Source organism: Mizuhopecten yessoensis, unplaced genomic scaffold, assembly GCF_002113885.1.
Source record: "Mizuhopecten yessoensis strain PY_sf001 unplaced genomic scaffold, ASM211388v2 scaffold10651, whole genome shotgun sequence".
In the NCBI taxonomy this organism is placed as follows: domain Eukaryota; kingdom Metazoa; phylum Mollusca; class Bivalvia; order Pectinida; family Pectinidae; genus Mizuhopecten; species Mizuhopecten yessoensis.
The window spans coordinates 660,790-685,374 of NW_018408653.1; the positions used below are offsets into that span (position 1 = coordinate 660,790).

Consider the following 24,585-nt stretch of genomic DNA (forward strand, 5'->3'; position numbering starts at 1 on the left):
GAATTCATATATATCGCTACTGTTTGGTCAGCTATACTTATACAAAAGTGCAATTAAATAATAACTATCCCCTGTAATATTTTAACTGCAATACAAACGGGAAGATACATGTAGGTTAAATAATCTTCAAATACACATTACGAGATATAAAACAAATAGCTTTTTTGATTTAAGCTAGTTTCATAGGATGAACGAATAGTTCACAGGCTAACACTGTTCTTTTTCTTGTTCAGATTAAATGGAGGGAAGAATCTTAATGTATATACATGGAGGTTTATTCTCCAGTCTACTTATAGAGCATATTGGATTTTCGGAGTTAATTGGTATTGTCTATATCCTTTTCTACAATATTTTGCTGACATTTTAATGAAACATCCTTGCTTCACGTTGAAAAATACTTTTCAAAAGTTTAGCGCGTCTAAATATTGAATATTAAATAGCCACATATTAAATATATTCAATAGCCACTCCGAATTTTAAATACACATCACACATTTTGTTTTCGTTTCATTCATACGTCAGAGTTACTCCCCATTGTACCAACAGTGCTCCTCAAATCTTGAGATCAAAGACAGTACTTCATTTTCAAATGTCGTTTTATTAAGTGATATTTTTCCTCGTTCCTTCTTGCAACTCTGTTTAAAATGATATAAATCTACAATTATATATAACATTAATGTAAAACTGTAATGTATACCCCGTTTGTAACCAATGCGCCAATATGTTACCTAGTTCGCCTATGATTTACTTTTGCTGCGCAGCTGTGATTTTTAAGACATGTTTTTTTCTTTAGAATATACCAATGTAGGTCATGCTTTTGAAGCAGACATTGACAACTGGTCTTTATAAACAGGTGGTAAAATATTCACAGGTTTTAATTCACTCACACTGATATTTTATTTAAGAATACATAAGTTAAAAAATACAATAAAACATATACCACTTTGCTAACTGCCTCAAAAAATACACAATATTACCTATCTCTAGGGCACAACTTGATGAAATAGCCATCTGTAAAATAACTATTTAGAAATTCACACTCACTGACTTTAAATTAATGTAATCACCAAATCAGATGTACTATGTTATCCTTACATACTAATATTATTTGTAACAACTTTCACAGAATAAGAATAAGCCTGACAGTATACATATCATACCCCGCATTTTAAAGCATTTCCCAATTTTGATAGTATGGTATTTTTACATGTATATTGACGAATACCATTATTGACCAATAAGAATTAATCCCACTTTAATATGAAGTATATATATTATCGCTTTCTTGTTTATGGTTTGTCAATTATTTTTGTTTCGTCGTTAGCAGTAGGTGTTTAACAGTAAGTCATAATTCATAATACGGAATGGTCACCATCAAAACATGTCTGGTCACTCGGCTATTTAAATTGATATTTTTTTCTTACAAATTATAGATGAAGTCCTATGCTTGAAACAAGATATCAATGTATGTGAATAGCTGAAATAATATCCACCTGACTGTCTTGTTCAGATAGCTTGTCTAATAATGTAATAATATACAGCATTTGATATAGCGCCCTATCTAGCTAACAATAGCCACTTTAAAGCCCTTTACAATACATATATATACAAGTAAAACAATTAGCATATACAATAATCAATACAATTTTGAGGAATTCGCAGGTGCTGCCTTATCATGCGCTAACTGCTAGTCATATGCCACCTGGCTTATATCTCCTTATGTGTGTATGCCTGCGTGTGTGCTGGACATGGTCGAAATTTCAATTTCTTTTAATCATGGATCTTTCCTTATTTTGATCATCGGACTCATATTCGGTTAATAGGTCTCACGGTTTTAATCCGATTGTATTGAAACATCATCAGCGTGAAAGATCGATACAACTAATTTTAGCCGATTTATAATTATCTCTTGTGTATTAAGAACATTGTAATTTTCAGTATTAATATGATTTTGATGAAACGCCGATGGCATCATCAACAATATAAGATATGATCTGGACGAAGATGTTGTAGAATGTGCTGAATACATTACTCACATCCTATTGGACTTATTTATTGGAATGCTGATTTAAAGTCCTCCTTAATTTTCGAAATGAACACTGCTGTTCTATACCGATGTAACTGTATTGGTTTGAACACAGTTAATCAGTTTGATAGCCGAAGAGGTATGCTGCTATTACGCAGGTCGATTTCATTTCTTAATGGAGGATATCCAACTAAGCTGTATAGATCATTACAGCCCTGGTTGATCACGTCCACAGTTGATAGGTTTATTTTTGTTCTCCATGCCGTAGCGATTTGTAAAGATGTTCTCTTACCACTTGACATTTGCGCATCGTTCGTTGTCATGCCAGTTATTTTGTTCAAGCGGAAGCTTTCTTTCTCGTCGAAATCATATCCAGCGAAATCGTACATCGTTCGAACTGTTTCCAGTGGATTTGTCACAAGGTCTTCATAAAAGACAGTCAGTACTTTTCCTGGGAAGACCTTTCTTATGATGTCGGAGTTGAGGTAGTCTTCCTTCATTTTCTTACACAACGATAACGAGACGCCTGGTGCGGTGGCCCACTTTAAACTGTGTCTTGAATTCATGATAGCCCTCGGATCTCTTAAGAGGTGAATAATTTTCAGATTAGGTTCTGAGTGTAACAACTGTGCCGCGAGACTCACACTAAGACGGGGAACCTTGCTAACTCGTGCGATGGAGTTAGAACACTGGCTCACACACTTCTCAACACAGCCTTCCACCTCACCATGGCATTCCGGGAAATACTCCATCCACATTGGATTTTTCAGGTCATCGTCATACCCCCTCCCTTTGAGCACCTGCCACATTTGCAAAGAATGCAGCAAATACATTTTATCACAATGGTATATTCCTCGTAAAACGTCTAGGACAAGTCGATCCGTTCCGTTATATTTGCTGTGCACAAAAGAAATAAACAAATATGTTTTAAAGTAAACAAGAAACAATATGCAAGTCACTCAATAAACCCTATGAAGGAGAATATCTTAACTACAAAACCGACAAAACAAAAGGAAAACATCATGAAAGGATGTCAGAGATACTTTATATATAGTACAGGTCGTCTTGATAGTAGAAATCATAATGACTCTGGCTTCAAAGGACTGTTACACAGAGGGCCGTTTTTGGGCCCTTTCATTTTCACATTTCTGTTGTTCAAATTATGAATCAATACCTTGCCCATATATACTTTTAACTGCTGAAGTGACAGTTTAGCTCGAAGTGTCTTTATAGGGTCTGACTAAGATATTTGCAACACGAAAACAAATCTCATGATCAAACTATCTAACTCGTCTTCTATTATTTCAATGCGCGAAATGAAATATTTCTAATTGAAAGGTACAGACGAATGGCTTCATTAAAATAGCAATTGATAAATCAGTTCAATATATTGAAAAAGCATGGTTATTTTCAATATTTTCAGAACATTTTATTTATCCACATTTTGAAACAAATTTGGGTCAAACTTCAACTGTAGATATTCTTCTTACGCTCTATATAGTCAATGTATTGATTAATCAATTGCACAAAAAACTCAATAGGCCCAAAATCAGCTTCAAAGACACAAATCATTTTAGTCTTTTTAAAAATATGCAGTATTGCGATTGATATTTTTCATAATTTCCTTATCCACAATGCGTCCTTTATAAATGTTTGTCAGTAGTCAAACATATATAGCAGATTTGACCACGAGTGTTATCCATTCTATTTGTGAACGAAATACGTCATTAATATACAATGAAATAAAATATCAAAAATATCCTTCCTTATTTAAGAAATTGTGATTTTTTTTTATTTAGTTGATAACCCTGTTTTATAGTCTTGTAAAAGTTGATAACCCTGTTATATCGTCTTGTAAAAGTTGATAACCCTGTTTTATAGTCTTGTAAAAGTTGATAACCCTGTTTTATAGTCTTGTAAAAGTTGATAACCCTTTTATATCGTCTTGCAAAAGTTGATAACCCTGTTTTATAGTCTTTTAAAGTGGATAACCCTATTATATCGTCTTGTAAAAGTTGATAACCCTGTTATATAGTCTTGTAAAAGTTGACAACCAAGCTATATTGTTATGTAAAAGTTAATATCCCTGTTATATTGTCTTGTAAAAGTTGATAACCATGTTATATAGTCTTGCAAAAGTTGACAACCAAGCTATATAGTCTTGTAAAAGTTAATATCCCTGTTATATTGTCTTGTAAAAAATGATAGCCCTGCTATATTGTCTTGTAAAAGTTGACAACCAATCTATATAGTCTTGTAAAAGTTAATATCCCTGTTATATAGTCTTGTAAAAGTTGATAACTCTGATATATAGTCTTGTAAAAGTTGACAACCAAGCTATATAGTCTTGTAAAAGTTAATATCCCTGTTATATAGTCATGTAAAAGTTGATAACCCTGTTATATAGTCTTCTTAAGTAATAGCCTTATTATATTGTATTTTGAAGAAACAACCTATTAATGGTTTGTTAAAAAAAATCTCTATAATAAAGTATTGTTAAAGTATTAACACAGTTGCATAGTCTTAATTGACAAACCTATTTTATAGACTTGTTAAAGCTTCAGCCCTTAAGAAAATATCTCATTATGTACGTTGTTAAATAAATGCACATTTTTACGGGTATATATATATCAAGCCTCTATCTTGTCTGTGGATATATGATGCCTTTTGCATTTTCCACATACTTTGAAGTCTAAGTTGCCTTTGTAAACGTATACGTACTTGCAACGTTCGTCGTTCATACTGCAGTGATAGCCTGGCTTGAAATACCCCCATGTACTCAAATTGTGAAACGGTTCGTATATATAGAAGTTTCCTTGTCGCAGTCCAAGGATTTTCCCTGCAAATGTGGTTCCCCCTCGTAGGTAGCCAACCAATAGCACGTCATAATTTTGCTTAATCGGAATAGGTAGAGGTGAAGGTAATTTGTACGATCTGTAATGCAAAAATAGAAGATATTTTACAGTGTATGCATGTTCATATGTATGCATGTACATGTCTCCCTTCTTCAGCTTAGTAAACTCTGACTGCGTATTAATTAGAGTATACGCAATGAAAAAAGGCTTTGCGGATTGATACCTGTTTCAAATATGGCGCCGTGCACGCTTCAGCGAGATAACTATTCGATGACAGCCATTGTTTGGTTCCTTCAACATCTAGAAACATGGACATATTTGGGATCCATTATGTTTGATTATGCAACGATAGGATGCTGGCAAACCTCTTATTCAATGGATGGACATTCAAAATCCTTTGACGGTAAAGAGAACAATGGCGGCTTTCTTTTGCAACGTTCGACCGCGTCATTACCAGAGCAGTGTGCCAATGCGTGTACACAACGACCTTTTTAAATGAAAAAAATATGTTCGAAGTCCTACTCATATAACTTAATTAAAAATTCAAAAGCAATGAATAGAAGAAACATAGTAACCAACCACTGCGTATTATCTAAATTTACCCATATATCGATGTTCACTGGAACTATATTATCATAACAACCACAGCTACCGTAGCTACCATCGTAGCAACCCGCTTCGAATGTTCTTTTCTTTGTATAGCATTAGAATATTATTTATGATGTAAAATAAAGATTGACATGCATTTCGACGGCGTATACGGTAGTATGCACGCAGTTGACAACGAACATATCCTTTATGGGGCGCTAACGCGCACCATAGAATATGTTCGTTGCCAACTGTGTTCATACTACTGTTCGTGTAAATTGTGTCTATAAAATAAAATAGCACATGGCTAGTTCCATCTCACAACATTACTTCATATAGGTTAAGTTATTAGTATTTTAAAAGGTTTATTTTGACTTATGCACCATTGAATGTAGGTCTGAGTGATTGCGCAGCAAGTTCTATGCCAAATGAACTTTAGCTTAAGTGTACGTAAGATGATGTCGTTCCTTAGCCTTAGTTTACTTAAGGAGATGTCGTTCCTTAGCCTTAGCGTACTAAAGGAGATGACGTTCCTTAGCCTTAGTGTACTTAAGGAGATGTCGTTCGTTAACCTTAGTTTTCTTTAGGAGGTGTCGTTCCTTTGACTTTGTGCACTTAATGAGATGTCGTTCCTTAGACTTAGTGTACTTAAGGAGATGTCGTTCCTTAACCTTAGTTTACTAAACGAGATGTCGTTCCTTAGCCATGGGGTACTTAACGAGATGTCGTTCCTTAGCCTTAGTGTACTTAAGGAGATGTCGTTCCTTAACCTTAGTGTACTTAACGAATGTCGTTCCTTAGCCTTATTTTTCTTTAGGAGGTGTCGTTCCTTAGACTTAGTGCACTTAAGGAGATGTCGTTCCTTAACCTTTGTGTACTTAAGGAGATGACGTTCCTTAACCTTAGTGTACTTAACGAGATGTCGTTCCTTAACCTTAGTTTTCTTTAGAAGATGTCGTTCCTTAGCCTTAGTTATCTTTAGGAGGTGTCGTTCCTTAGCCTAAGCTATCTTTAGGAGGTGTCGTTCCTTAGACTTAGTGCACTTAAGGAGATGTCGTTCCTTAACCTTAGTGTACTTAACGAGATGTTGTTCCTTAGCCTTAGCTATCTTTAGGAGATGTCGTTCCTTAACCTTAATGTACTAAAGGAGATGTCGTTCCTTAACCTTAGTTTTCTTTAGGAGGTGTCGTTCCTTAACCTTTGTGTACTTAAGGAGATGTCGTTCCTTAGCCTTAGTGTACTTAACGAGATGTCGTTCCTTAGCCTTAGTTTTCTTTAGGAGGTGTCGTTCCTTAGACTTAGTGTACTTAAGGAGATGTCGTTCCTGAACCTTTGTATACTTAAGGAGGTGTCGTTCTTTAACCTTAGTTTACTTAAGGAGATGTCGTTCCTTAGCCATGGTGTACTTAAGGAGATGTCGTTAAAACTAAACGAATTTAACACATTTGACCACTGTAGCTATGTATAATTATTTATTGATTACGTGTGTGCCACTGTGTATTGCTTACAAAGACGTTAACAGACGCACTACCATCGGAAATCGAACCCCGTGCTATCACAAAGAAATCAAATCTTGCACTGTCTTTTGAAAGGGATACAGCTGTCGTTCTGATTTACAATCGATCGGCTGTAATCCTAATTTAATTTTTCTCTTAATAGGAATCAAGCGGTCATGTTCTAGATTTTAGGAACATTAATCTGATAAAAAGGTGCTTTACGCAGAACCAGTTTCAACAGCAAAGAACGTTATCTTTTAAAATTACATCTGTTTTGGCTAAGTTATTGTGTAAATATTAAGCAGCGAAAGTTGTCCCAAGTAAACACACCACATGTTCCGCTTGATGAGTCAATACTAGTTTGTGTAGTTGGCGTTTATGTGAGTTGGTTTTGAGTCTAGCCTGAAGTTTATGACGTGTATACATGTGTCAGCCAACATTGAAATGAGAACGTTAGATAAATGTATTAATTGACGAGTTTTGTATCGTATTCACGGGAAGGTAACGCCGATATGGAATTGATAAAACGATGCTTCGTATAACTTTAATATAGTCAATATAAAGAAAGCTAAATATGTATAAATCAGATTTTTTTTTCTTTTACATATGGAAATTTCTGATAGTATTGAAGAAATAATTGTTGAAATATGTTTGGATTTTATCATTTATTTGTGTGAAAAGATAATGTTTGAACGACGATCTTTTGTTCCCCATTAAACTTCAATATAAGCTAGCCTATTGCTACCTGTGACAATTGAATAACAAAGTCGTATACTTATAGAACAGTTCGGTTCATATTTTCTCAAGATTTACTCGTGGACATTTTCAGACAACTTTAGGATGACAATTTTGCTTTTATATGTATCCCTCTTATCTGCAGCACTCTCGAAACAGCTGTGTAGTATAGATATTGGATCGAAACGTATGTCGTAATGTTTGTAAATGTTTACAAACACCAACTGTAACCAAACATGAGTCACTATGTCACTTTTAACTAGTCTAATACGTGGTACATAACCATAGGATAGTTTTCATTAAGATTTGAATAAAGCGTAAACGATCCAACGTTCTTTACAAAACGCTTTGGTGACTATAATGTAATACATTGTAACAAAACATATTGTTGACCACAATTTCGTACACTGTAACAAAACACATTGGTGACTATAATGTAATACGTTGTAACAAAACAAATTGGTGACTATGATGTAATACATTGTAACAAAACACATTGGTGACTATAATGTAAACATTGTAACAAAACACATTGGTGACTATAATGTAATACATTGTAACAAAACAAATTGGTGACTATGATGTAATACATTGTAACAAAACACATTGGTGACTATAATGTAAAACATTGTAACAAAACATATTGGTGACCATGATGTGGTTACTATATAGCGGGGTTTTTTTCGTTTTTTCTTTTTAAAGTTTTTCAAAAGTACATTAAACATAACACATTATATTTTAGTCACACATTCTCAATTTTCTCACAATTGTTTTGTTTGCTTTGACATTTTTAACATTTTCATAATTATTATATCAAACTATTTTCATATACTTCCTAACTCTATATAAGTTTGAAACAAGACACATTGAATACTATAACATGCATTGTAGTTGAGAAACAATACAAAAACAAACAACAACAAACAAACAGTAGCAGTTGTTTGCTTGACATTGTCAGTTACAACTAGGCAACTGGAGACCCAGAAACGTTGCCATAGTTGTATTGATTGATAAGCAGTTTTCAGTATTCAATAATTCAATCATAAATAGCGCATATATGTTGAAGGCTGTTCGAAGGTTGAATGGCTATTTAACAAACAGGAAATAAAGTATTGTTTCAGGCTGTCAAAGTTAACACTCATAATATTAATAAGGTGTTTTCACAGGGATCCATTATTATTTATTAATCTCTAATTATTATCCAAAACATGGGTCGATAAAATTTGGGTTATTTTTTACCTCAACAAATCTGGAAGAATACGTCTCAAGTCATAAAGAATTGGAAGACTTCGATAATTAATTATTCGTTGAGGAATTAATGTTTTAACGTTTATTTTCCTTCAACCTTTTATAAATCATTCGTTAAAAGTGTAATTCTAGGGAAATTTAATAATCTCTTTACGCCGATAAAAAAAAGACGCTTAGACCGAAATGGCACAGCTCAAAGTGACACAGTGGTGTAACAGATGCTATACTATTGTCGTACAGTCTCATGATGCCGAGGAGTTATTGTTTTCTGTATGATACCAAAAACTCTTGAAACGCTTTGTGGTGAAACAAGAAGACCAATAAGTTACTATTGTATTTTAATAAATTGATCGTATATGTACTCTACGGTAACATGATACGATAGAAAACAAATAGGCTCTATGCTGTTTTTTTGAATTACATTGTTATTTATAATAAAATCATAATACAAATGCAATACATATATATGGTATTTGAGAGTGAAATAATACGGAACTAAAAGAATGTGAACTGACCTGTGTGTGTTGGTCTCGTAGCAGAAGCCATTTAATCCGACCAGCCAGGTAACTGAAACAAGAACGGTCAGTACTACAACAATGAAAACTAACATCTTCTGTAACATCGCGAACGGCTTAAACTGACGTCCAGGTGGATTTGTATGCTAGTATCACACTGTGATGTCAAAATCAATGATTTATCAAGACATTTGCTTGTATCACACGTGTCTGTACGGGTGAGTGTTTTACTTTAAACAAATATGTCAATCAATATATATCAACTTTTTACGACTCCGTATAGCCCTCTTACCAACATATGTGATATCATACACGTGTATGTTTGTTGTATTTTTTTATGTAATTTTTTTAAAACTACTTAACAAATACATCAAAATGATAGGATTTTATTTTATTTTTATTGTTGAGGCGTTAAGTTAAAGTAATAATGAAAAGAAGGAGACAAACATTACTCAACATCAAAGACAACACCCTAAAAGCTATACTAAATGAATACCCGTAGGCTACAACAAGTACTTTCAGGGTTCAGCCCCGCCCCTTAGGTCTTAGTACAGATTTGTAACATTGAAATATATGCATTCGATATTCCAACCATACAACCAAAATTATGCTTACATGGCATCAATAATTAAACACAATCATAGATGCACCCTTGGGTCTAGCCCCATTTTTAAATATATATTTGCCTAGAATGGCTGTTAATGAAAACGTTTTATCAGGATTGGTTCAATAGCACAGCGATCTTCTTTTTGTTAGCAAAAACATATGAAAAGGCAATAAAGGAAATAAGTTATTTCAGACAAGCTCTGAATGATCACCCCAATGTAAGCACATATTAGTGATGACCAAATATGCAAAAAGCTTAGCCATCCTAAATGCAGACTGTAATTCTTTAAATGCCTCTGTCCTGTTAAGGCTTAAACTGGCCAGACACTCGATCACTGTGACAGAGGTGGACAAATGTTTCAACAATGAATAACACTTCAATTCCATCCTACTTTAGTATAAGTATATGGTTACTTGATGGTAATATTACCCTTTCTGCCTATATATATATCATTTTAGAATAAATAAGATCCACTTGTTGTTACTGAAAAGGGCAATATTATATATTTTATGTTTCGGTTAGCTTGTACTACTACTACTACTAATAATAATAATAATAATAATAATAATAATAATAATAATGATAAAAATACATAACAAAAATCATAGATCTTTTCACCAGTTAACCCTTTCACCACTGTAGATCATAATGGATTCATCCCACAAATGCATAGAAGAGTCCACTAAAGTTACCTAGGAGTGAAAGGGTTAATGAAGCGTCCTTATAACGCCAGGGGATAATGTATCATATCTTATGCTATTTTAGAGCATCACTTGAACTCTATATGAGCAAAACGAAGCAGTGCCACAGGTGATGGAGGTGGTGATGAGTCTTAATAGAAAGTAGATAGCGAGGGTAGATGTATTGGTAGAGCACCGAGAGTAGCAGAAAGTAGTAGATAAACCACTGGTGCCATGCTAAAGGAAGCTTTGAGGCCACATTCAACAAAAAGCGACAACATTGGCTTTGGTGAGGCGCTTAACACAGTTCACTGTATAACCCTAAAACTTGCAAATGACCGGAGAGCTGTCCATCTACATACAGTGTACATGTATATAACTGAAAACAATTCATTTAGAAGCAGTAAACTTTGATTCGTTATCAAGCGCCCGAAAGTAATTGCCTTGTTATTCAATTGTTCTAGATCTGACAGTATATGTAACGATTTGTACAATTATGGCTTGTATTGTAGAGATTTCAGTGCAATGTTCTCCTTAACAAAGTGTTGAGCAAGTAGATGCACTTTAGACCCTGTATTCCAAAACACAAGAAAATGTGTTTTTAAGGAAAAAGGCATTGTGGGATAAATATGAAATTTTCACAGATTAAATAACTTTATATAACTAATATCTATACTTAGTTTAATGCTTATCCCAAAAGCGCATACACATTGGAAATAGGCAGAACAATTGATAAGACAACGAAACGGGTTAACTTTAACGATTAAAACAGAAATTTCCTTGCGGCAAGAAGAGTAAAATTACTTATTGTAGTAGCGGTGGCAAATGCCATTTTTTTGTAAGTTAACCTTGATAAGTAGGAAAACAAGAGGAAATTATGGACATTCCTCCAATACATACAAACATCAAGCAGGCTGTATCCGATTTATCTCCCTTTACTTGTCAAATTACAACTAGTTTCTGCTTACTTCCTGACAAAGTGACCCCCTGACCTGAATTGCTTAAAAGAACGTTTTGATGAATAGTACATACGTCAAGAATATATCATTAACATTGTTTAATACTTTTAAAAATATTCAAACTCTATTTTTTTTTACAATAATTGTAAAAGAACTTATTACAACTTTGAATAAATCACTCTTGTTGGCCCGGATGTTAGCATGCTGTTAAGGGGGTGGGGGTCTTAATAGGGGAGGAAAATGAAGTACCCGGATCGTCTACTGGATAACCGAACTACTCGATAGTGAAGCGGACGTAAAACCATATCAATCAATCAATCAAAGAACCCGGATAATGTGAGTTTTTTTGTATTAACGAAAAGATCTGGTACGAAAGTTTCATTCCCATCTCTTCATTTTGGGACAAAGTATCGATATTCTATGAAATGTGTAATACAATATATGTTGGAGTTAAGTAAGAATTCGTGGGCAAAAACTACATTGACAAGATAGGCAGTGGTTATGTTTTTGATTAGTGAACTGAAATTGCACACGTAGTAAACGAATAAAGAAACTTTGCATATTACAATATTCGCGAGGAAAAAAAAATCTGTAAAGGATATATCACTTTTCAAATGTGTATGGTAATTTATGCCATAACACTGGTGTGCTCCTAACGAAAAAAAGACAGTACAAAAATACAGTTTATAATGTATTCGACCTGGTCTCGTGTCTGCACAGCATGTTTGGAGCTGGTAACGCATCGACCACTTGTAACAATCGTAACATTTGGGCCAATTCCGTAAAGGCTCAGAAACCATGACGGAATTAGCCGATATGTTACGACATGATTGGTAATAATAATTATAACATACAGCATTTGATATAGTGCCATATTTAGCTTACATAAACCACTATAAAGCGCTATACAGTACATAGATATACAACTAATACAATTAGCATATACATTAATCAATACATTTTTGAAGAATACGCAGGAGCTGCCTTATTAGTCGCTAACTACTAGTCCTATGCCATCTTGCTAATATCTCCCTATGTGTGTATGCCTGCGTGTGTGCTGGAGATGTAATGTGTTCTGTTTGTAGTCGTCCGGACCGTGCTTCCAAAGGCATCATTTATAGCGCCACATGGCTTGAATGCTAAGCACAAATACCCAAACACCCACCCCAGACCAGTTTATACTCCACCTGGGTTGTTGGAGTTGTGTGGGCAGGAGAAAAACACTTTCTCTAAATATCCATGAGAACGACGACTTCGGGGGTCGAACCCCGGCGGATTGCGTGGAAGGCCGGAGTGTTAACCACTCGACCAATCCGCCTATTGGTAGATCTACTGTGATATGCGGAGGTCAAGTTTAATTTGGGAGGATGAGGTAGCTGGTACATGTACAGTATATAGGCATGAAACTTTCGAAGTGTACCTTCGTTATCTAAAATGAAGAGTGCGTGAATCCAGGTTTCTTTTCGCTTTGTACCAAATTACCTAACTGTTCTCAATTTGTTTATTTCTTCTGCAGACTTTGTAAGTCGTCAGAACAAGCTAGAAAGATCATTTTAGGGCTTGAGTATCACTGAGGGAACACTATAACATATATATATATATCACAAATAAAACCGACGAGATGGCGAACGCATCCACGTTATGTGTGCCTTACACTGACTAACCGTAGGAGTACGTTCAGCCACTATACTTGTGCTAGTATCCCGAAATATATCTACTACTTTGTCGGCGTAAAGCAAGAATATGTGTCTCTTAAAAGAAGTAAGTACGATTGTTTTGAAAATGAACGGATTTGAGGAAAGTGTGGACAGATACGAGGTCGTCGTGCATTCTCTAATTACCCAACCCCAAGGTGGCAACAACAAACACCCATAGGCTGTTCACAACGCACCGGCCTGTACCAGTGACTGTTTAATCATTAATAATAATTTCAAACAACATTTTACAACAATTTGTCATGTATATTTTATCCTTCATATCTACAATGTATCTCCTAGACATTTACCACTATTTTTTCAGAAAAATAAAAATGTTCTATACCTCCGTCCCGACCAGTGCGTTGACCTGAACTGAGGTCCCAGCAACACTTGCTGCACGTGCTACATATGCATTACAGGTGTCGCCACCTATCGGGGTACCATTAGAGAAAACAATTTCGCGCTAATTCCTTGTAGTCAACCGCGCGAAATATAAATTATCTTGTGTCAGAAGGAATCGTTTTGTTTGCCCTATGACCTCGCCCTCCTGAAACATGATTAATTTGGGTTAAGAAATATTCGTGAGGAACTTATTATGATTCCCTATCAAAAGGATAATATTTATCTTATCAAACCATCATTGAAAAAATATAACAGCAGTAAAAATGAACTGACTTCCGCGCCATAAATTATTGTCGTCTGCTTCAGTCACGCGAGCCTCTTGCTCATTTCGAATAAGTGAAATATGATCGGGAAAACACGAGCACGTGAGAAGAACATGTGTTTTTGTTTTTATGAAACGAAGCAACACATTATTTTTAGAAAGGAAATAAAAATTATAAAAAACTCGAAACTTTATTTCAATCAATATAGTAAAAACTGTGTAGAGCAGGCCTTACTGTAAACTATGGCATGCCATAGCATTACACACATATGATGTATTTAAATGTTTTCATTGGTTATCGAATAAGTTCACAAGTTCAAACAACAAAATTATATACGCCATTGACCCAACTGAACGTCTGATTAATACCTATTTCTGCAACATGATACTTCTCTTCTGTTTTTTAAAGATGTTTCGAGTACAAAGGTTTTACAAATGCCTTCATTGACCTACTTATTGATTAGTTCTATATACGTCAGTATATTCACACGAGCCAAAGTAATAACGTAGGTACATATGTATATATATATATATATATACATAACCGGAAGTCGTTTAGGTGTCGCTGCGCAGATATACAAAGAGCTTTCTCAAATCCTCTAATGACCATTATCTCAAAACGGAAGTTGGTTATACATCGCCATTCTAAATCGTTTGTCAGAGGTGTAAATAAAGCTTTAAGTTTCTTATGTGACGTCAATGCTGATGACTATCTCACACGAACGATAGTTGAAGTTTTCAATAAAGGGTTGTGAAAGTTGTTATTAGTATGGTCAGTAGATGACTTCAGAACTAGATCAACGCATTCAATGATATAACGTCATATGCAAAAAATATTTACCATATACCTTAATTGCGAACGGTAATTAGGACATGTTAATTAATTACTCAAACTTAAACAATGTGTTAGGTATTAAATACATAGAAAACATTGGTACGATAATCGTGTATTGTAACATTTTACATATAAAAGTGAGAAATAATATTCATATTTAATGTCCTAATTAGCGAGGTTCCACTCCACAATACACCAGTCACAAGTGTATTAAATAACCATCGTAACATTTCACTGGTAATTGGAATGGTCGAGATATAAATGATGATCCTAACACACACAGGGGGTTGAAATGGTCGAGATGTAAATGATGATCCTAACACACACAGGGGGTTGGAATGGTCGAGATGTAAATGATGATCCTAACGCACACAGGGGGTTGGAATGGTCGAGATGTAAATGATGATCCTAACTCACACAGGGGGTTGAAATGGTCAAAAGGTAAATGATGATCCTAACACACACAGGGGGTTGGAATGGTCGAGATGAAAATGGTAATCCTAACACACACAGGGGGTTGGAATGGTCGAGATATAAATGATGATCCTAACACACACAGGGGGTTGGAATGGTCGAGATATAAATGATGATCCTAACACATACAGGGGGTTGAAATGGTCGAGATATAAATGATGATCCTAACACACACAGGGGGTTGAAATGGTCGAGATGTAAATGATGATCCTAACACACACAGGGGGTTGGAATGGTCGAGATGTAAATGATGATCCTAACACACACAGGGGGTTGGAATGGTCGAGATGTAAATGATGATCCTAACACACACAGGGGGTTGGAATGGTCGAGATGTAAATGATGATCCTAACACACACAGGGGGTTGGAATGGTCGAGATGTAAATGATGATCCTAACACACACAGGGGGTTGGAATGGTCGAGATGTAAATGATGATCCTAACACACACAGGGGGTTGGAATGGTCGAGATGTAAATGATGATCCTAACACACACAGGGGGTTGGAATGGTCGAGATGTAAATGATGATCCTAACACACACAGGGGGTTGGAATGGTCGAGATGTAAATGATGATCCTAACACACACAGGGGGTTGGAATGGTCGAGATGTAAATGATGATCCTAACACACACAGGGGGTTGGAATGGTCGAGATGTAAATGATGATCCTAACACACACAGGGGGTTGAAATGGTCGAGATGTAAATGATGATCCTAACACACACAGGGGGTTGCACCTTTAATTGCAATTTTAATAATAGATCAATTTTGACAAAAATGAATTATACAGCATCAAACAGCTATTTCGTTCTTCAAAGATATATCGGAAATGCTACAAATGTAGGGGCTTATTACCACAATTTTTTCTGTCAATTTTCTGTTTTCCAATGGAGAGATAGCGCAGGGATAAAGCGGGGGTAACCAACTATGGTTTTCTGTAGTCCTTTAACGCATTCACCCCTCGAAGACACATTTGAACTTCTCCAATTCAAAGGTTGGTATAGTTCATTAGGAAATTTCGGGGGTGAATGAGTTAATCTCACGACGGAGAAGTTGCCAAAAAGAACAAACAATTAATGTTCACGGTTATGTATCACACTTAATTTGAATTTATTATCTCGTTTTAACTTAAAATCATATAACTATTTTAACGTGTTCGGGATCGCTTTATACCTGCGATAATTTGTTAATTCAATATGTGTTTACTACAAATTTAATTTCAAATTCAGTTGCAACGAAATTAATAGCTGTGAAGGTGTTGATATACACTAAAATGGAATACATAGGCAACTGTTTACTACAATATAAGGTGGAACCTCCATTAGTAATGTTGATGAAATCGACGTGCGTGATAATGACTGCGTCCTGGAAACGGAACAGAGCAGGAAACATCTTAACACGTTCGGGAATTAACCTTGGTAACAAACGTTATCTCTGTGATGTTAAAATGAAGATGAATGGATATGATAAGCATGGTGCGTTAATCATATTCTTCTGATGTCTTTATTACCATTAACTGCGAATCCCCCGGACTCATAAATTGAACAATATTTCATGAATCTCTTAAGCGCTTTCATTGGCATAGAAATTTTCGCTGAATCTTTATCTGTGCAGGCCTGATGACAGGAATGGATTGCAATTCTCAAATCTTGTCACGTGATTACAGGTGCCTGAAAATCCGATAATTAGGGTCCCTAACTTCATGACGCAAAACATTGGACTTAAATATCATTAAGGACAAACATCAGGCATCATCAAAATTGACCAGAAGTTCTAGATAAGCATTAGCAACCGTCATTTACGATTATTAACATATAGGAAGCGGACGGGACATGACATAGCGGACTTTGTGGAATAGTAAACGATTTGCTACCATATACCTGGATGGCAAATTGAAAATCTGTATAAACAACAAATTGAAAATTCCCACAACCTCATTATTTTAACATTAAGAAAGTTATTTAATTATTGTGTTGTGCTAGTATAATGCAAATAATGTCATACGGGACATTGGAGATGCCGTAATTGAATTGCTTCCCCCATGGCAACTCCTGGGACGAGTTTCCTTTTCTCACCTTTAAACTCGTTCGTTTCGGCGTTATCTCCATTAACACCATTAAGGACACTTAACAGCCGCTTGTCAGAATATCAGTACTCTGTTGAACGTCAATCAGATAGCACTTTGAAGTGGTCCCGTCATCTTTGAACACCATCTTCTTATGACCCTAACTTGACGCAAATTCCTGAAAAAGGAAATTTTCTTATGAGTCATCCGAATTAAATTAAATGACCAAACACTGAATACCGTAACTAAATTCCCGATCATTGTGAAGTCAGATTATTGCATGATGGAAAATGTGCACTCTTATTTGTACATTAATAATACTTTAATAATACGGCAATCATCATATGGACCATCTTGAAGTTAATTTCATGGCAGGTTTTATTTTGTTTAATGTCATATTACATGTAACAGCTAAGGTCATTTAAGGACGTACCTCCATGTATGTTGTGTATGTGTGCCAGAGACGGGGTATGTTGGTGCATTTACCTCCTTGTGATAGTGCGGATNTGTGCCGGAGACGGGGTATGTTGGTGCATTTACCTCCTTGTGATAGTGCGGATCTGATGCCGACTTTATAGTGCTATCTCACTGAAATACCATGCCGAAGGCACCCAGCACAGCATTCCGCCCGGTCACCTTATACTGACAACGGGTGAACCAGTTGTTGCCATTCCCCTAAATGTTGTACATTAAGCAAGGAATGACAACAACCAGTTTTCAGGACTTTGGTATGTCCCGGCCTGGGGATAGAACCCATTGCCTTCCTCACCCGGGCGAACGTTCAAATTAAAGCCAACAGTGAGGTGTTGCCAAGCAAGGCGTTCGGAAATAAAAGATCGATATAAGAAGAGAGAAAAATAAAGATAATTTTCATGGCAATGTCGCGTTAGAACCCTTTTATGTAGGAGAGTACAGGGTCGAATCCAAGTGTCAGGGTTATATCACAAAATTCGTTATGATAATTAATTTATATGATAGGTAACTAAAGTTGTGTTGAACAGGGTCATACATATTTTTTTTTAAATGATGTTTGTAGCCCCAGAAGTTCATTCCTTGTTAATGTTTTGCCATTCCGTTTGGTTTTTTGTCTGCAATCTCTCCCACATAAAATTGTAGTCGGCTGCGTTGTCCAACTTTTCCTTGTCATCGTTCTCCTGACTTCATTAATGAGCATATCTTGATGCAATTTGGTACACTTATTGCATACCAATATAGCTCAAACAAATGCGAATTTCAGAATTTAACATGTATTTATTGTGGAGTTTTGTCCCTTTCATTGCCGAACAAGGGCATTGTGTAGTAAATGTAAGAACTTTTTTATTAATTTTTTATTTCTTTCTTTCAAATTTTGTACGGTAAGGCTAGAAGCAATTTTCTGTCGAGTTTCAACTTTCTGCGTTGTGGCATATCACACTTGACAGAGCAACGCCGTTGCTTGTTTACGCGATAACTCAAACAATTGTTCTTCAATTTTTGTCAAATTCATTACCTGATTGCATTTGATGAGTTCTAAATCGTGTTATTTAAAAGGTATTTGTAGAGTTTTGTCCCTATTTCAGTGTGGGGCTATGCTCCTTTGATTGCCAAATAAGGGCATTGTGTGGTAAATGCAAGAACTTTTTTTTATTTTTTTTAATCAATTCCTTCCAAATTTAGTATAGTACATGTAATAAAAAAAAAATACTACTTGGCACGGTCCAATTTTGGGTTAAAAATCATGTATTTTGGCGTTTTTTGATGTGGTAACCATGGTTTTCACGCGTGCCAAATCTGGGGAAATCTCTTTCTGAAAAAAAAATCATTCTTCTAAAAAAAATGTTTTCAAAATGTAGTTTATAAATATATATATATATGAAGGTGTCTTGTGCAGGACAAATCCGCTATCCATGTTTATCTGAGACATGCCCTTTAATTTCAGGATCAAGCCATTTCTACTGTACTCTACCCCAGCGCTTTATTGTCTGTAGTCTTACATTACCCCTGTAATTTCTCAAATCTTCACCACCAGATTTTATTTTATTTGCGTCATCGTCCAGTCGAAATTTGGAAATACATGTATGTCGAACGCACACTTTAATGAAGCTGGGGTTTGAACCGAGGTCACCTTTTCCGGCTTATGTATATTATTTACTATATAGCAGTCCGTTAGATCTGCGTCTGTGTATGTCACTTCTAGGCCGCTGCTACCATTGATTACCTATAACAATTTGAGACCTGATGTTTCAGAAGGATTATGCCCTGCTGCCTCTCACATGACGAAAACGACGTAGCTTAGAAATCTAAAAAGCTGAAGTTGACATTGTAGAGAATTGTATACAAGTTACAGCATACAATTATATACATCTACCTTAGGACCGAGTTCTTACTATTAATTATTTTCTTATACTAAGTTAGCTAGTGCGGTCACTAGGTTAGCTAGTGCGGTCACTAGGCTAGCTAGTGCGGTCACTAGGTTAGTTAATGCCGTCACTAGGTTAGTTAATGCGGTCACTCGGTTAGCTAGTCCGGTCACTAAGTTATTAGCTCGGTCACTAGGTTAGCTAGTGCGGTCACTCGGTTAGTTAATGCGGTCACTAGGTTAGCTTGTGCGGTCACTAGGTAAGCTAGTGCGGTCACTTGATTAGCTAGTGCGGTCACTAGGTTAGCTAGTGCGGTCCCTAGGTTAGCTAGTGCGGTCACTAGGTTAGTTAGTGCGGTCACTAGGTTAGTTAATGCCGTCACTAGGTTAGTTAATGCGGTCACTAGGTTAGCTATTGCGGTCACTAGGTTAGCTAGTGCGGTAACTAGGTTAGCTTGTGTGGTCACTAGGTTAGCTAGTGCGGTCACTAGATTAGCTAGTGCGGTCACTAGGTTAGCTAGTGCAGTCACTAGGTTAGCTAGTGTGGTCAGTAGGTTAGTAAATGCGGTCACTAGGTTAGCTCGTGCAGTCACTAGGTTAGCTAGTGTGGTCAGTAGGTTAGTAAATGCGGTCACTAGGTTAGCTAGTGCGATCACTAGGTTAGGTAATGCGGTCACTAGGTAAGTTAATGCGGTCATTAGGTTAGCAAGTGTGGTCACTAGGTTAGCTTTTGTTGTCACTAGGTTATTAGTGCTGTGACTAGATTAGCTTGTGCGGTCACTAGGTTAGCTAAGGCGGTCACTACGGTAGTTAATGCGGTCACTAGGTTAGCTAGTGTGGTCACTATGTTAGTTAATGCGGTCACTAGTTTAGCTAGTGCGGTCACTAGGTTAGAAAGTGCCGTCACTTGGTTAGCTAGTGCGGTCACTAGGTTAGCTTGTGCGGTCACTAGGTTAGCTTGTGCGGTCACTAGGTTAGCTTGTGCGGTCACTAGGTTAGCTAAGGCGGTCACTAGGTTAGCTAGTGCGGTCCCTAGGTTAGCTAGTGCGGTCACTAGGTTAGCTTGTGTGGTCACTAGGTTAGCTTGTGTGGTCACTAGGTTAGCTAGTGCGTTCACTAGGTTAGATAATGCGGTCACTAGGTTAGTTAATGCGTTCACTGGGTTAGCTAGTGCGGTCATTAGGTTAGCTAGTGCGGTCACTAGGTTAGTTAATGCGGTCTCTAGGTTAGTTAATGCGGTCACTAGGTTAGCTATTGCGGTCACTAGGTTAGCTAGTGCGGTAACTAGGTTAGCTTGTGTGGTCACTAGGTTAGCTTGTGTGGTCACTAGGTTAGCTAGTGCGTTCACTAGGTTAGTTAATGCGGTCACTAGGTTAGGTAATGCGGTCACTAGGTAAGTTAATGCGGTCATTAGGTTTGCACGTGTGGTCACTAGGTTAGCTTTTGTTGTCACTAGGTTATTAGTGCTGTGACTAGATTAGCTTGTGCGGTCACTAGGTTAGCTAAGGCGGTCACTAGGTTAGCTAGTGCGGTCAGTAGGTTAGTAAATGCGGTCACTAGGTTAGCTAGTGCAGTCACTAGGTTAGCTAGTGTGGTCAGTAGGTTAGTAAATGCGGTCACTAGGTTAGCTAGTGCGGTCACTCGGTTAGTTAATGCGGTCATGTTGAACAGTCCCGCATATAATTCACGAGCACACGTGACCTAGCTTCTGTGTGTCATCGTTGTGACATTATTGACAACTATCGGGTCTTATCAGCTACCAGGGAACATCAAAATCACGTGTGTTTCAATAATCTGTTACCACAATACTGGAAAACAGTAATTCCGGTACACAAAAAAGTTGCGTAATATATCGGATTAGTGCACGCAGGCGGAAAGCAACACATTGTATTTCGTACAACACATATGTTATTTATTCCGAAACAGAATTAATTCGAATTGATCATTCGTAATTCGGTAATCCAGGAAATTCGTTAGAACAGCCACTGATTTGGAAATCGATATACCCGGGAAAACTATTTATAACACACAATTATCGTTACTTACAAACCGTTTGTTAAAATTAACCCTATTTGTTTGGTTGTTTGGGACGTCTTTGCAACAAATTACAATTTTGTATGTCGAGATGCCTAAAGAGACACCGCTCAAAAGATGTAATTTTTGACAAACAACGAGGATATCGATCCTGTTTGTATAAATCCTAACATCTTTAAAACTGTATCTTAATTAGCAAGGCTACAATGACGTAACAATCAATACCTGCTTACAAGAGAAGATAACTCTGCAATACGCAAAGACGGAATACAGGATTAGGATAGATGCAAGCTTGCAACATTAATCTTGTTGGTTGCTATGTTCTAACATCATTACTTTCCCTCAATGAAAATGAAAGCAATAATCACCTTTTATATATTTGACCAATCACAGCGCATGAGTGCGTTTTGATCGTCTCTCTGCCAGAATGTTTGAAAACCACTCATTTAGGGTTAAGGCCAATTGAAGTAATACGTAAAATTACTCATTTTTCAGGTTAGTTGAAGAGAATGTTAATTGAGGTGAATAGTATCTAGAATTAAAGTTATTGAAGGTTACAGAGAGTTGAAATAAAGTTACGTTTAGTTGAGGTTAAGGTTAACTGACGTTAAGTTCAGGTTAAGGTAAGTAAAGATAAAAACAGTTTGTACTGAGATTAGATTGTTACAGTTAGTTAATATATATGTCATTATGATCATACGTATGTTTACCTTTTAAATACTTTGGTGTCCTTAAATACAATACCATGTAAACCTTTTGAATTTTGGACTAACAGACATTCGGTCTATAATGCCTCCGAACCGACAGGTTTTGGAACGGTCGGACCTTAGGATACCAGCTGTGTGTGTAAAACTGCTTCACGTGGTAGCGTTTAAGACAGTGAATATGAGAGTAATGATTAAGGAGCGTGTTTGATGTATGTGGCGACCGATCAATAATCGAAACTCTGGAATTGTGATTAAGAAGGGGTTATCAATCATAGTTATAGGGTATGGTTAGTGATAAGTTTTCTGCCCCTAATGGCACACCGAGGATAGGGAATCCTGAGCGAACTCATTGGCATCTTTGTAACAGTTGAGTTGGGGGTTTAGCCCTGTTTGAGATCTGAACGTATATATAAATGCTGTGGTAGACGGCCGTTAATATGAAGCCAGTACTGGTTGTCATTGTATATCTTATTGGCCTTGGCAGACATCAGACCGGAGCGTAATCCCAATGTAATTGGGCATTTGTTTAGACATATGTCAAAATGGCACTACAGTACCAGCGGTAGCGTGTTTGTGACACATTTAGTGAAAGATACCCGAGAGCCGGCCAGAAGTCGTATACTACAAACAGTCAGTGGATTCAGACAAAAAACAATGGTTTCTTTAACCGAGCGAAGAAAAATATGCTGATAATTTATAAAACAGTTTCAATTAAGACTATATTGTTGATTACATTACAACGTAAAACAATTAACACATCAATAACTAAATTTTCTACAATGTGTCTCCCCTGTATACCTATCACACTATCAATGGTACAATGTGTCTCCCCTGTATACCTATCACAATATCAATGGTACGATGTGTCTCCCCTGTATACCTATCACCATATCAATGGTACAATGTGTCCCCTGTATACCTATCACAATATCAATGGTACGATGTGTCCCCCCTGTATACCTATCACAATATCAATGGTACAATGTGTCTCCCCTGTATACCTATCACAATATCAATGGTACGATGTGTCTCCCCTGTATACCTATCACAATATCAATGGTACAATGTGTCTCCCCTGTATACCTATCACAATATCAATGGTACAATGTGTCTCCCTGTATACCTATCACAATATCAATGGTACAATGTGTTTCCCTGTATACCTATCACACTATCAATGGTACAATGTGTTCCCCCTGTAAACCTTCACCTAGTGTGTCTGTCCTGTACATCTGCTCTCTCCTCTACATCTATCCAATCTATTTACCACAGTCAGTCCCCCCTACCAATTATTTTGTAAACATACCACATCCTGCTTCATCTTCGTCCCCACCACAATCTAAGTACTGGTCACATAGCCATTCTTCTGGTACACACCATTCCGTACAGTTGAATTGATCAGCTTTACAATCTGCAATTACAAAACAAAGTTTTAAAATAGCAATTTGTGGGTGAAAATAGAATATAAAAAATCCAAAAAGAATACCGAATTGTCATCAAAACACTGATTTGAACTCAAAACCGATACAACTAACAAGGGAAAAAACAAGGTTTGTCATAATTTTGGACAAATTCCATATTCTTACTGGTAAAGTCTCTGCATGATAATCTCTAGCGAATGTGATAAATGAGTAAGTGTGTTAGAAACGCTGCTGGTCACAACTATTTGACTCAATCATTCAGAGGTCAAATGTCAAGGTTGTACAAATGTTGCTGCATGTATAAGGACAAAGCAGCCAGCTGGGTTTCTTTGGTGCATGTGCACTTGGAGTGAACTAAATTTTCAATTCAATTTCAATTCAATTTTTATTACCAAATGCACCTTGCATATAGGAATACAGAAATATACATATTGATCAATACTTTACAAATATCTTGTACAATGGCGGAGAACATATGCAATAGTTTCAATTCCATACATAATAATTACAAATTCATAAAATAGTCATAAGTTGGGGAAAACTTGAAGCTTTTCCTAAGGTAACTTAGCGGACTCTTATGGAGAATAGTTTAGTTGTTTATAAAAGTATACAAATAAGCCTTTAGCTACATGTAGCCAA

General features: G+C 36.4%; 1 protein-coding gene across 1 annotated transcript; it reads right to left on the bottom strand.

Annotated features, from left to right (window-relative positions):
* Positions 1-1,831: 1,831 nt before the first annotated feature.
* Positions 1,832-24,354, bottom strand: LOC110461726 (carbohydrate sulfotransferase 1-like). The gene is made up of 5 exons (XM_021515352.1): positions 24,339-24,354; positions 23,832-23,936; positions 9,464-9,515; positions 4,748-4,960; positions 1,832-2,923 (listed from the first exon to the last, which is right to left on the bottom strand). The coding sequence occupies exons 1-5, from the start codon at positions 24,352-24,354 to the stop codon at positions 2,146-2,148; spliced, it is 1,164 nt and encodes a 387-aa protein (XP_021371027.1). The 3' UTR covers positions 1,832-2,145.
* Between the last annotated feature and the right edge of the window lie 231 nt (positions 24,355-24,585).